The 14,447-nt window shown below is 52.1% G+C and overlaps 1 protein-coding gene across 3 annotated transcripts in view; it reads right to left on the bottom strand.

Moving 5' to 3' along the window:
• Nucleotides 1-14,447, bottom strand: part of LOC129554417 (ATP-binding cassette sub-family G member 4) — a 67,822-nt gene that overhangs the window by 3,255 nt on the left and 50,120 nt on the right. The window contains exons 3-16 of one of the 3 annotated variants that reach the window (XM_088842999.1): nt 10,178-10,295; nt 9,929-10,061; nt 9,746-9,796; nt 9,237-9,382; nt 7,980-8,103; nt 7,738-7,852; nt 7,400-7,542; nt 6,341-6,439; nt 5,961-6,129; nt 5,775-5,875; nt 4,335-4,493; nt 4,038-4,156; nt 3,768-3,889; nt 2,021-2,159 (exon numbers count right to left, since the gene is read on the bottom strand). In XM_088842999.1, coding sequence (XP_088699125.1) covers nt 2,021-2,159; nt 3,768-3,889; nt 4,038-4,156; nt 4,335-4,493; nt 5,775-5,875; nt 5,961-6,129; nt 6,341-6,439; nt 7,400-7,542; nt 7,738-7,852; nt 7,980-8,103; nt 9,237-9,382; nt 9,746-9,796; nt 9,929-10,061; nt 10,178-10,295 — 1,738 coding nt within the window. The other 2 variants (XM_088843001.1, XM_088843000.1) reach the window with 2 other exon arrangements.

Genomic DNA, 14,447 nt, shown 5'->3' with positions numbered 1-14,447 from the left:
CTCTGGAATGGCTGTTCATTTCCTTTAGCTCCTAAGGGAATACACAAATGTGTGAACTTATAAGTGTTACTCTTTTGAAAGTATTTTAAATTTCATCTTTAAAGAGAAAGAAGGAACTTCCCTGATTGTCCAGTGGCTAAGATTCTGCGCTCCCAATGCAGGGCCCCTGGGTCCAATCCCTGGTCAGAGAACTAGACCCCACATGCTGCAACGAAGACGCGATACAGCCAGATAAATAAATATTAAGAGAGAGAGAAAGTAAAGAGGAAGAATCTTAAAGACTATATAGTGGTGGGGTTTTGTGCCTTCTGACTTACGGGAGCCATCTATTGGCATTATGCCAGGGAGAAGGTGGCACCCAGAGTGGCCCTTAAAGGAAACTAGAATTCCAGGAGCTAGGACTCAGACTTCCTGCTTCCCAAACCCCACGCCCACCCCCATAAGAAACTCAGGTAGTCCATCTCCAGCCAAGCACCCAGTCAGTCATAGATTGGGCCCTACTCTAGCCCAGGGCACTTAGCTCTGCCTGTGGCACTACTAGGGTACTCTAGGCAACTGGCAGGACTGATGCTGCCCTTTTCTTCAGTCCCCAAGCTCAGGATCAGGAGGGAAGAGGGTGAGACAACGTATTCCTTCTTGGGTAATCCTGCTACTAGCCCTTAAGGCCTTCCAGACAATTGCCTACTTCAAATTTCAGGCCACAATGATAGGGACAAAGTAGGTGATTAAATAGTTAATCCCACTAGGCAATTGTAAGTAAAAAAACATGGGAGACCCCTGTAAGTTAATGGGTACTCAAGAAAGCAGGTTTGCTTAACCACAAAACCACACAGGCTTGTTTAGCAGTGAAACCATACAACAGAAGCACAAGACATGCTCCAACAAGAAAACAACGGTTAATGATTCCTAGGACATTCTCCCTGCACACATAAACAAAATTTGGTCCATAATCTGTGGACCTAGCTTGACCATATAGGGACAAGAAAACTCCCCTGCTCAACCTGGAGAAGGAGTTGATGATAGAAGCACAATGTCAAAGACAAAGAAGTTATCCCCTTCCTCATTTTTCATTTGATTATAAAACTGTAGCCCAGTAAGTTCTGGGTATAGCATCACTTGCCCGCCTGCTTGTAAGTCTCATGAGCATCCTATTTTAATGAATCATTTCTATCTTCTCTGTGCTGAGACATAAAAAATTACGGTACCGGAGGTCTTCAGAGCCCCCAGACAACACCAAATGGTTTACAGCAGTCCTCAGGGCTGATGGGTTGGCCCCGGAAGTGTGGCTCAGTAGGAAAGAAGTGAAGAGGAAATGGGGAAAGCTGTGCTGAGCTCAGTGGGGTCCCTGCCACTCTTATCCTGGGGCTTAGGCCCCTGGAGCTTTCTGCTTCTCACTGCCTTCACGACTCCTAACCCTCCCCTCTCTCCCATGCTCACAATCGGGGAACCAGGGTTCAGTGAGTCTGAAAAGAGAGCCAGCTATCAGACAGGCAAGAACACACCCATGCAACAGACCCAGAACCCATGCACAGAGCTTGTATGTGTGTGTATGTATGTGTGTGCTCAGCTGTGTCTGACTCTGCGGCCCTCTAGGCTCCTCTGCCCATGGAATTTTCCAGGCAACAATACTGGAGTGGGTTGCCTTTTCTCCTCCAGGGGATCTTTCCCACCCAGGAATCGAACCCACGTCTCTGGAGTCTCCTACGTTGGCAGGCAGATTCTTTACCACTAGTGCCACCTGGGAAGCACACAGCTTGCAGATCCACCATAAAAAAGCATCATCAGCTGATGCCAAGGATGAGGCAGGAGGCAGAAGACCTGGTTGCCAGAGCTGATTCCCACTTGCATTAGCTCAGGGCCCTTTGGCAAGTTACTTAACCCAAGTCTCCGTTCTCTTATCTGCAAAATGGGTTGTCACAAGAGATCATGCGGTTTGGTCTGAGACTCCCTTGAGACAGTGAACATAAGCATTTGTAATATGTGGCGCATAATACAGATATCTCACAAGTTACAAACTCACCAGCTTGATTTCCGTCTAGGACTTCCCCTCCGTTGCCACAGCTCCCTAAAGTGCATAGAATTCTTGGCAAGAGCTTTGAAGACCGCCTCATAGCCCATAGTGACGAGTGCCAGATCCACACACATTTCCACACAGCATACTGTATAAATATAGGTTTTATTAATAATGAGTGAAATCCCACAAATACAATGGGCATCTCCGTGTGACGGGGAGAATCCGTTGCAGGTAAGGAAGGTCGAGAGGTATGTGCACAGGAAGAAAGGGTGGTAAGTGCCCTAGGGGAGAGGAAATCAGAAGGAGAACGAGCCTGCACCCCACCATCCCAGGAAAGTCAGACATGTGCTCGGTGCCCCTGTCGCTCTGGTGCCCCGGCCACGCTGCTCTGACACCCAGGGCCCATCTTGGCTGATAGGAAGCAGGTAGCAGGACATAGACAGGAGTTTGAGTGAGCAGCAAGTGGTCATGGAAGGGGTGGACGAGTGACCTTGCCAGCTTGACACACAAAAGAAGAGCCATGGGGTGGCAGTGACCACGTCCAACTTATGCTCGTGCTCGTGCCTGTGTGGGGTCCTGAACGCCAGGGAGCTGGTACCCTGTGCCAGCGCAGGATTGGGAAGGAGGGAAGACCAGCGGGGAGACACCTGCAACTCCTGGAGACGGCCTGGGCAGCACCAGCCTCATCCTGAGTCAAAGTGGGAGCCCCAGGAAGAGGCTGGCTTTGGCCTCCCCACAGCACCTGCCACCACCATGCCACCATCACCCTTCCTCTGAGCCATCCGGGGCATGGAGAATGTGTGTAGGGTTGAGATTGCCTGTTTGCGTAGTATATATGTGCCTGTAAATCAAGAGAGGGGAGGGAGCACTGCGGGACCACATGAACAGCAAGAAAGGAGGCTTGAGTCTTGGCCCACTCACCACTACCCCCTCCACACACCCCCACCCCGGAATAAAGTGCATTCTCCACTTCCAGCAACAGATGGGAAAGAAACAGAGACATTATTGCAGAGGAGCCACAGGCCCAGCCCCCACCAGAGGGGTCCAGGGGACAGCCCAAGGTGCCAGGCGCCTCTCCAACCCCTAGGACTGGGAGGGACGGTCCAGACAGATCCAGACACCTGTCCCAACAGATTGTCCAGATCAGCCAGGGTCTAGGGGTGGAGAGAGGTGAGGAGAAGGAAGAACAGACTTCCAGAGCGGGTCCCTGCCCTGTTCCAACAGGACATCCAGGGGACCTCACTGGGACCCAGCCCTAGAACCCCAACCTTATAACAGCCAGTTTACAAACACTTGTGTGGTGGGACCCAAAAGGGGGGCCACTTTGGTCAATTGTAAGAGGGGGCTTGGAGAGCCTGGGGCTCCCAGGCAGACAACAGAGGTGGGTGTCGGGGCAGTGCTGGAAGAAGGGTGGCAGCCTCCTAGTGGTCTTCGCATGCAGGTGTTGGAGAGAAAAGGGAGGAAGCTACAGACCGCATCAACTTGGAAAGACTGCTGGGCATGGCAGAGAGGCCTGGCACCACCACCCCTAGGGCAAGGCTTGGAGCGCAGTCTGACAGCAGCCTGCAAAGGAGCTGAGAGAGGGGAGGGCCCAAGTCTAAAAGGTTAAAACAGTCCCGAAGGGCTGGGGCCCAGGCCAGGGCAAAGCTCTATCTCTGGGACTTGATTCGGTAGCGGAGCACAAGGTATGCCAGCAGTCGCAGGAATAGGAAGAAGATGCCCAAGGCCAGGAAGTCCACATAGAGCTTGCCACCTTCAACTTTCATGGCTCGGAGGACGCTCTGTGGCTTCTGGAAAGGGCACTGTTCCGTCACGCAGCTCAGGTCTTCTCGCTCCATGCCATATATGATCAGCAACACACCCTCGAAGCCATACCTAGGCAATCACAGGCATCAGAGCAGGATGCAGAGCACGGGGCCCCTGCCACCTGGGAAACCTGCCAGAGGCCAGGTGCAATCTCTCACCCAGAGGCACGACCTCCTGCAAGGAGGAGCAGGGGCAGATGGTAGGGGGGGGCACTGACCTGACATAGGAGAGGTAGGAGCTCCACTGCAGGTAACGAGGGATGGTTTCGAAGCTGACGAAGAAACCGGAGAACAAGAGGACAGGGATAGCGCTCACGGGACCCACAAAGGTGGCCACCTGCAGGGGAGGGAAGGGGACCGGGCCATCACAGGGGTGACCAGGACAGACTCAGGACCGGGGTTGGGGGGGGTGCCCAGGCTTCCCAGAGATTCATCCCATTCCTTCGGCCAGCCCCTGCTTCCTCCCACCAGACTCCGACCCCTCTCTGTGGGGTCCCCATGTGCCAGCCCCTCACCTGGAGGGAATTGGAGGCTGCTCCAATCAGCATCCCCAAAGACTGGGCCACCAAGGCCGTGGCGGCACCCAAGGCTAAGAAGAGCAGGAAGCGGCCGGTCTCAGCCGGTTGGCTTGTCATCCAGTACATGATACTGCAGTACACAGCTGGGAGTATCACCTGGGGAGCAGGCACGGGGCTGGGCAGCGGCCAAGACCCTCAACTCCACCCAGGCAGAAGCCGTTAGGACAGCAATTGCCGGAGTATCCATGCCTGGTCCTCTGTACTCCTGCTCATGCTGTCACATGAACTTGACATGTGTCTGCTTCCCTGGATCTAAGAACCTCATTCATCTTCCATCAGGCCCACTCAGACTCAGGCAGGCCTGGTGACTTCTTTGAAGATCCATCCTATCTGGACCAGCATATTCCTTATATTGTTAATTACTTTACATATGAGAGAATATTGTCCCTCTGTACGTGCTAAGTCACTTCAGTCGTGTCCAACTCTTTGCAACCCTATGGACCACAGCCCACCAAGCTCCCCTGTCCATGAGATTCTCCAGGCAAGAATATCGGAGTGGGTTGCCATACCCTCCTTCAGGAGATCTTCCCAACCCAGGGACTGAACCTGTGTCTCTCATGTCTCCTGCATTGGCAGGCGGGTTCTTTACCACTAGCGCCACCTGGGGAGCCCTTTGTCCCCATCAGTTCCTGGGCAACAGGGACCGAGACTACCAAGGACAGTAGCGAGGGTTGTTCTCTGTACAAGGCACTCAACCAAGAGGCAACCAGAAGCCAAGCCCCAGCTTGTACTCTTCTCACCCTGGCACAGTGCACCCTCGCCCTGGGGAAGGGACACCTCTTTGAATTTGCTCAAAGGTACCCTATGGATCATCGGTGACTCTGGTGCTTGGAAGAGGGTGGTGGTGGCCATAACAGTCAAACCCAGCAAACATTACTGGGTACTTCAGTATGTGCCAAGCACTATTCTAAGGACTTTACCTGTATTGACTCATTTCATTCTCATAAAAAATCCCAAGGTAGAGATTATCTTCATTCTATTTTACAAATGGAGACACTGAAGCAAAGAGAGATTAGGTGACTTGCCCAGTGTCTTACAGCTAACAAGGAGCAGCAAGGCTCCAGAGCCCATGCTGTTCTCTATTGCCCTGAGTAAGAGTCATTTGTAGGGCTATTATTTCCATCAAGTGTTGTTTGTCCTCTCATTCCCACTGGAACATAAAGTCCATGAGGTCAAGACTACTTCCGTCATGTTCGTCGCTACATCCCCAGTACCTGACAAAGCGCCTGGTGCATGGCTGGTATTCACCACCTCTTGCTAAGTGAGTAGAAGTGAAGGAAAGGATGGCACATAACAAGGTTGAGGGGGGCCAGGAAGCAAGGATGGAAGGAGCAAGCCAGGAGGGAGGCAGCAGGGAGGTAGGAGGAAGAGGCTCACCTGGAAGGGCACATCAGCCATGGTCTTGGCCAGGAAATACACTTTGAGGCTGTACCAGTAGTTGAGATGCTCCCTCAGGAAGACTGCCATCTCTAAGGGGACTGAAGACACAGGCTGATGAAGCATAGCACCTGACCCTACCCCGTGCTCCCCACACCTGCCCATGCCCAGGGCATCTCAGCTCACAGGTGAGCACAGTTGGCATCATGGCGGCAAACGTGATGAAAAGGATGGAGAAGAAGAGGCAGCCGGTGGTGTTTAAGACCTTGTTGGCATCGTTGCCAGTTTGCAGGTAGACGAGACCGATGAGCACGCCAATCACCGCATGGGATATGACCCGCACGTGGGTCAGGACCTGTGTGAGGGATGATCATGAGGAGAGAGGATGGAGCACAGGCTAGGGATGGGTGAGTCACACTTGCCTAGGAACGTGGGTGTGCCCTCACAGGCACAGAGAACCACAGGAGCACTGGGAGAGGGCCCCATCACCATCTCCATTGCTGGTATCCTACACACACAAGGCCAGGCCAACACCAGCCTCCCCCTCCTCCAACTTGATGTCTTACCAAGTCCCTGAGGATGGACAAGAAGCTCCTTTTGAAGAGGTTGCAGAACTGTGTGAGGGTGCTGGTGGCAAAGGTGTGGCTTTCAATGGTATCCACTTCCTGGGGAGAGGAAATTGGATCAGGTGAGCCCACCCCACCCACCCACCACGAAGCCAGCTCAGTCGGTGGGAAAACCCCTGAGCCTGTCCCCAGGGACAAGGGTCCTCCAGAATTCTCCACCACTGAGCTGGGTACCTGGAAGCTGGCCTTAGAGGTGTGAATCAGAGTGAGATTCAGAAAGACACAAAGAGGGAGTAACAGAAGTGGGGAGGGAGGAGACCGAAGGGGAGTCAAGGACACCTGTGGTGGCTACTAATAGACCAGTTGTTTATTTTTAAACTTTATTTTATTTGACTGAGCTGCGGGGCTTGTGGGATCTTAGTGCCCCAAACAGGGATTGAACCCACACCCTAGGCAATGAAAGCACAGAGTCCTAACCACTGAACTGCCAGGGAGTTCCCCAGTCATTCTGGGGAAATTTTAATCCATTGAATACATTTATCCTAAGGGCATTATACCTTTATGCAACCAGTTTCACGATAATGTTTTTAACAATGGGATGATGACAACAGCAACAATAACCCTCCTAGTCCCCTGGGGTCACAGTATCTCATTTAAGGAAAAGAGCCAGCTAGAGTAGGAAGAGCTTTGTGTGACTAATCTAATTAGTCCTCCCAATAAGCCTGTGAAATAAGTATCATCACCCCCAAGCTAAAGATGACAGTAAACCACACTGGCCATGAGGCCAGAGACAGAGTCAACCTTGCTTACCAGGTGGCACTACAGGTGCTTGGTAAAGAGTTTGTTGAACAAAAAAATGAAAGAGAAAGACGAAGCTCAGAGAGGTTAAGTAATGGGCCCGAGGTCACACAGCTAATAGTAGGTCTATTCCAAGTCCTGGGTTCTTTCTAGTACCCAGTGGTTGGGATGCCTCTGGGGCACAGCCTCTCTGGCTGGGCCATGTCCACTGTCCTGTCTTCCCTCCCCACCTCCGCATCCTGCTCCCTTCAACCTACTCACCAGAGGGCAAGGGGGACAGAGGGCAGGAACCTCATTCTTCTCAGGGCCGTTGTTCTTCTCTGCCATGGCACAGAGCCCATTCTGCACAGCCCTGAACAGCAGGGGGTTCAGGTCTCCATACTCGCCAGAGGCCACTTCGATGACTGGGGGACACAGAGGGGGTGCACTCAGCTAAGATCTTTCCTTGCTTCCCAAGGGCAAGCCAGCCCTTCCTTGAGTGTGTGTGGAAGGCAGGTGACAGTGAGATCTCTGCCCCCGGGAGGTCCAAGTACATGATCTGGACCCCTAGGTTTGGCCCGCCACCATATCCCAGCCTAGACCACCAGGCCCCTACTCACTGAAGTCAGCCGGGTTGTGGTAGGTGGGGCAGTGCAAACCAAGCCCCTTCAGATAGGGGATCAGGTTGGTGACCATGCCCTTGAAGATGCATTGACCCTGGCTCAGGATGTAGAGCTGAGGCGGAAAAAGAAGGGCAAGGAAAATAGCACGAGTGGGTCAGGCAGGTCCCACCACACCTTGACTGACCGCCGGCCCTCTCCCCATCGCTGGCCAGTCACCTTTGAGTCCCAGAGACCCTCACCTTGTCAAACATCTCAAAGAGCTTAGCACTGGGCTGGTGGATAGTGCAGATGATGGTTCGGCCCCCCTGGGCCAGGGACTTCATGAGGGACGCCACTTGGAAAGAGGAGGCACTGTCCAGCCCACTGTCCAGAGAGAGGCCACCAGGGGGCAGGGTGAGGTGGGTATGGCCAAGGGAGTCTCTGGATGGGGCAGCTGCTATGAGGGCGAGGGAGCTGGCAGGAAGGGGGTCACTCTGGCCACCCCTATATCCCATCCACGTTGTATGATTCGGGCGTTTGGAGGTACCAAGAAGCCCAGACTACGGTTAGGTGCAACACGCAATTATTAAGCACTTGTTGAATGCCAGCCACTGGGATTACAAGGACAAATAAATAAGACATAGACTCTGGTTGGAAGGGAGAGAGAGAGAGAAATTCACAGATCATCTGAGCCAATGTGGACCATGCTGTAGAAACAGGGGGTGAAAAGTAGGGGAGAATTCACCTCCGCTGTACAAAGGTTTGGGACAGGAGTCAGAGGAGGTTCCTGAGTGAGTCTGGCAGAAGAAAGAGCTAAGCCAAGTGAGGGGGCAAGGACGGGTGCAGTGGTGAAGGGCATTCCAGGCAGAAGACACAGCATGTGCAAGGCTCAGAGGCATGGGACACATGGCTTGACGAAGAGAATAATAAGCGATTCAATCTTATTAGAGCATAAAACACAAGACAGCGTGAAGCAAGATGCGAGGCCAGAGAAGGAGGTTCAGCCCCGGACCTTGTAAGTCGTCTGCCTTTATTCTGGGGGCAAATGCGAATTGTTGCATTTTTTAAGCAGAGGAGTGAGTATTGCCAGACTTGTGTTTGAGAAAGTTCACTCTGGTTGCAGTGTGGAGGAAGGTGGGCTTGGAGAGACTGGAGACGAGGAGAGAGGAGTCAGTTGCAGAAATGCAGGCAAGAGTGGATGATGTCCTGAATGTAAGCACTGGCACTAAGAATAGGGGTGGGGTGAATCTGAGAGATGGAGGAAGAAGGCAGACTCAGCAAGGCTCTGTGATTGATTGGCTGTGGGGGAGAATCAGTCAGGGAGGACATGGAGATTTCTGCGAGGGTGAAGGATAGGGCTGCTAGGCACCAGGCTTGGCAGGGGGGGAGCCCTTCTCTGGCCCCAGGAGGCTGCAAACACGTGCTCTGCTCTCCAGCAGTGGAGCAGATGCAGCCTCCAGTTCTGGCTCTGGGCTGAGGGGAGGGGGCAGCCCAGTAGGAGAGGAGGGGAGAACTACCTGGTGGGCTCGTCAAAGAACATGACAGGTGGGTTGTTGACCAGCTCCAGGGCGATGGCCAGGCGCTTCTTCTGCCCCCCAGAGAGCAGGGCTGTCCTCGTGTGGGAGCAGGACAGCAGGCTGAGCGCCGTCAGGATCTCCGCCACCTGGCCCGGCACCCCCATCCAGCCCAGGTCAGCTCCAGAGTCTCTGCTTCCCCCCAGCACCACCCTGATGTAGTTATTTATTCAAAAATTTTGTCAAATTGTTTTATTTTTTTGGCCACCCAGCACGGCATGTGGGATCTTAGTTCCCTGACCAGGGATGGAACCTGGGACCCCTGCAAGGGACGTGTGGAGTCTTAACCACTTGGCCACCACCCCAATTTAAATAGGCATCTCCCTTAAACCCAGCGTCCCAGCCTTGGCCACCGCTCTCCTCCCACCCGAATCGAGGGCAGCCCAGACCTCGGGGCCTGGGAAGGGCAGCTGCCTTCCCCCCCCCCACCCCAACCCCCACCCCCGACTCACCAGCTCCTTCTTCACCTCCTGCCTCTCATTCAGTTTCAGGTTAGCAGAGACCTGGGGCCCAGAGATGGGGCAGATCAGATATGCGTGGGGGGCGGCACGGCCTTGGCCCCTTGGCCATTGGAAAGGGTGGGGATAGCAGGCGCCTGGGGGACTGGGAGGAGGCCATGGCTGACCAGCTCTCACCATCATGGCTTCCAGCACCGTGAGGTGTGGCAGTAGGGTGTCTTCCTGCATGATGTAACAGGACATCTTGCGGAAGGTCCTCAGTTCCCGCGGCTTCCCATTGACCAGGATCTGCCCCTTCATTCCAGACTCCCTGCAGGAACATCAGTTAGGGATGGAGGTCAGGGTCACTTCAGAACCTCTTCCGTGCTCCCCAGGGTACCTCTCTTCCTGGGCCCTGCCCCCACTCTACCCCAGCCTTGTCCGTACCTGTATCCTGCCAAGAGGTTCATGAGTGTGGACTTGCCAGACCCTGAGGGGCCCATGATCCCAATCATCTCCCGGCAGCAGAATTTACCTGATAGGCACTTAAGGAGGGTCTTATAACCTGCAATGTGGGAGGGAGGGAGGAACTTTTGATCAGCGCTTCAATGAACAGAGACACCTCAAACTCTTAGGAGCCATGGCTATCAGTGAACTAAGCAGTCTCTACCCACTGTGACTTGGTTAGGATGGCAGAGTGACCCTCAAAGCACCCATGATGACCTGTACCCTCTCATTCTGTGCCCCTAGAAGCAACCACCACTAATGTCAATGTACCCAACGTGACAGTGCTCTTCTGAAAGCCTTGGGAAAACCCCCACATCCGATGGATGGGTATGGAGAGGGGAACCAACAGAAGACCCTACTTCTCTTCTACAAACACGGCGGTCACTCTCTTACCCACTCCAGGAAGACGTTTCCAATCTTCCAGTCTGAGCCAGCTAACTGTCCTGTATTCCCACGGCACTTCTCATATGCCAGTGTGTTTGTTCCTTGAGGTGCCTGCCCCTCAGCCCCCTCCACCAGCCTCTTAGTCAGTCAGCTCCTTGGGGACAGGGTCTATGTGTGACTCATCTTTGTAACCTTAGCAGATTGGCTGGCATGTACTAGATGCTCAGTAAGTGTTCTGAATGTGTGCTCTCAGAGCCTTGGCCTCCTTCTAAAAGTCCTTCATCAGCGTGCTCTGTCTCCCCACCAGGCTTATCTCTGCAGCCCCTAATGTGGCCCAGTAAAATCTCACCTTTCACTCACTGGGAGGCAGCATATGCATTAAGAGTACACATTTGGAGTCAGTTGGATCTGTATTCAAATTCTGACTCCACACCTACCAGCTAGCTGTGTGACCTGCGGCAAGTTGCTTAACCTCTCTGAGCTCCAGGTGCCTCATTTGTAAGGTGCCTCATTGTGAGATAGATACTATCTACCTCACTGGGTTGCTGTAAAGGTTCATTGAGATAATATATGTAAAGTAGGGCTTCTTTGGTGGCTTAGCAGTAAAGAATCCTCCAATGCAGGAGAAATGGGTTCGATTCCTGTACTGGGAGGATCCCACATGCCACAGAATAACTAAGCCTGTGCACAGCTACTGATCTCATGTGCCACGGTTCCTGAAGCTGCACACCCTGGAGCCTGTGCTCTGCAACAGGAGAGGCTTCCGCAATGAGAGGCCCTCGCACGGCAACTGGAGAGTGGCCCCTGCTCGCCACAACTAGAGAAAGACTGCACAGCAACAGAGACCCAACACAGCCATAAATAAAGAAATATATATATATATATATATATATATATGTAAAGTACATGACACGGTACTTGGTACATAGAGCACATTAAAAGCAAGTGACATTTTAATGTCAATTCCATGTGACAATGCTTATTGATATACACTATATTCCAAACACTGTATCAGACACTCAATCAAAAAAAAGAGGAAGACAGTTCCTGCACTCAAGACAGTGATAGTCCAGGTAAAAGAGATGGACAAGAAAACATCTATGGGGACTTCCCTGGTGATCCTGTGGCCAAGACTCTGCACTCCCAATACAGGGGGCCCAGTTTCAACCCCTTGTCAGGGAACTAGATCCCCCATGTCCCAACCAAGAGTTTGCATGGCACAGCTAAAGATCCCGCATGCCACAATGGAGACTGAAGATAGTACGTGTGGCAACTAAGACCCAGTAGTCACATAAATAACGAGTAATTTTTTAAACAGAAATCATCTATAGATCTGAAGAAAGATCAAGTAAGGGTTATCATAGAAGCATAAGTCTTGTGCAATGAGAATTTAGAAAATAGAACTGATGAGGGTAGAGGGACAAGGGGAAAATCAGGAATGACTTCATGGAAGAGGTGGCTTTGAGCTAAGTGTTGAGGAATGAGCAGCATTTCAAAATGGAAAAGGAAGGCAGAGGCTTTCCAGGCTCTGGGAGGAAAACATCGCTGTATAACAACATATATGTAATACAATCCAGGGAGCACAGGGCAGAGATTCCACAGAGTCAACTGCCGAGACAAGGGGGTGGAGAGGAAAGATGAAGCCAAGGAGGCTGGCCTTGCCTGCCCTGCTTACAGGCCTGCCTCAGTGAGGTTGAAACACCAATCCCTACCAGCCAACACTCACTACCACTCTCTTCCGTCCCCTGTGGAGCCCAGTTCCCTCTCCATTCTACCTCCTTAGCAGAGGCAGTGAAGGGATGTGATCTTTCACCCTCCCTCCACAGCACCCAGCTGTCCTTCTGAACACATTCCATCAGACAGGGGATCTTCTGGTGCCCACTGTGGGATCCTGATCATACTAACTGCCTGGATGGTGCTTTCTGGTTTACAAAGCTCATTGTCTCAGTCACTGCTATAGCAACACGGATGAGGCAGCTAGGACCCAGAGATCCAGTGACACCCAAGGTCACATAGCAAGTTCTTTACTTGGGAAGGGACGTCATGAATTCCAACCCTCTGCTTCAGTCATCGTCACCATCAGAGAGACGTGCGGTTTTGCACACCAGCATATGCCTCTCAGAGCTACTCATAAGAAGTGATTTCTTGGGCAGGGGAAGAAATTGGCAATGATGAACCTTCCCCTCATTTAATCACCAAAAAGCACTTGTTGAACTCTGACGTTGAATTCAAAATCATCTTAACGCTTGCCTTTCACAAAGCATTTTCATGGCTAACATCTCAACTGAGCTGCACAAGCCCATGTGGTGGGTATTCTTATCATCCCTGTTTATAGGTGAGGAAAGTGAGAGCAAGAAAGGGTAGGCAGTCTGCGCAAGATCACGCAGCTTACAAGTGGCTAAGAACCCATGTCTTGGGACTCCTGCTGGATTCCAACTGCTCAACCTGGGAAGGGCCCGCCTCCCAGGCTTTCAGGATGGAGACCCACCAGAGTTCTGGTTCTGCCTCCGTCCATAACTCTCTTTGCAATTTTATGAAGTCACTTACTCTTTCAGGGCCTCCATTTCCTCATCTGTAATATAAGGATAGTAGTATCTCCTCCCAAGGACAAAATAAGGTTATTATGACTATTAAGTGAGATTAATAATAATTAATAGAAAAGTGCTTTGAATATCAAGAAATGTCATATATAATCAGGAGAGGCAGGTGACAAATTCTGAGCTGGGAAAGTCAGAATCTCCCTTTCTCCATGTCCCTTATTCTTTTTCCTCTTGAAATGAATGAATGTGCCTGCGTGCTCAGTCGTGTTCAACTCTTTGTGACCCCATGGACTGTGACCCACCAGGTTCCTCTGTCCATGGGGATTCTCTAGGCAAGAATACTAGAGTGTGTTGCCATTTCCTTCTCCAGGTGATCTTTCCAACTCAGGGATCAAACCCATGTCTTCTGCATCTCCTGCATCGAGAGGCAGATTCTTTACCACTGCCTCTAATCGCTCTCTGTCCTCCAAAGAAAGGGACAGGGATTCACGTGAGAAAAGCAGGCAGAGAGAGGAGTACAGAGGGCAGAGAGAGGGACAAGGGATGCAAAAGATGGCAGAATGGCCAGTAGAACAGAATGGGGCTGGCAAGGGCAAAGGAGGGCAGGACCTGGTTGGGGTGCCCATTTGTGGCTGGTGAGTTGAGTTGAAGCCACCAGAGAGTTGGCCCATCTAGACACTTCTTTTGTGTTTTCATTTCTCCTAAAACTGAAAGTGTTAGTTGCTCAGTCATGTCCAACTCTTTGCGGTCCCATGGACTGTACCACCCACACTCCTCTGTCCATGGAATTCTCCAGGCCAGAATACTGAGGTAGGTAGCCCTTCCCTTCTCCAGGGGATCTTCCCAACCCAGGGATCGAACCCCAGTCTCCTGCATTGCGGGCAGATTCTTTACCGTCTGAGCCACCAGGGAAGTCCTTAAAACTGAGGGTTAAGGAAATAACAGGTCCCTCCTGATTGTGCCCCAAACTAGCCTCAGGACCGAGGGCACTGATCAGAGAGCCCAGATATCTCAAATCCTAGTGACTCAGACCCTGTGCTCTTTTGATCGCTCATGGGAGTGAGGGTAGGGAGTACAGAGAGAGTGCAGGCTCAGCTCTGCTCTGAAGCACCCCAAACATTTCTTAAACCTCAGGAAGAATGTCCCAGCGCCACCCCTGATCCACACCCAGGCTCTGGGGAAACCCCAGCTTCTCTATTCCCAGCTAAACCTGCCCAGGGCAGGGGGAAGGGGTGAGGGGCAAAAGGTGGGAGATGGTGAGGATTCAGAGAATTTGGAGCCGCAGG

Source organism: Moschus berezovskii, chromosome 14, assembly GCF_049115385.1.
Source record: "Moschus berezovskii isolate FMDL1 chromosome 14, NW_MosBer_1.0, whole genome shotgun sequence".
Lineage (NCBI taxonomy): Eukaryota > Metazoa > Chordata > Mammalia > Artiodactyla > Moschidae > Moschus > Moschus berezovskii.
This window is presented reverse-complemented; position numbering and strand designations above follow the sequence as displayed.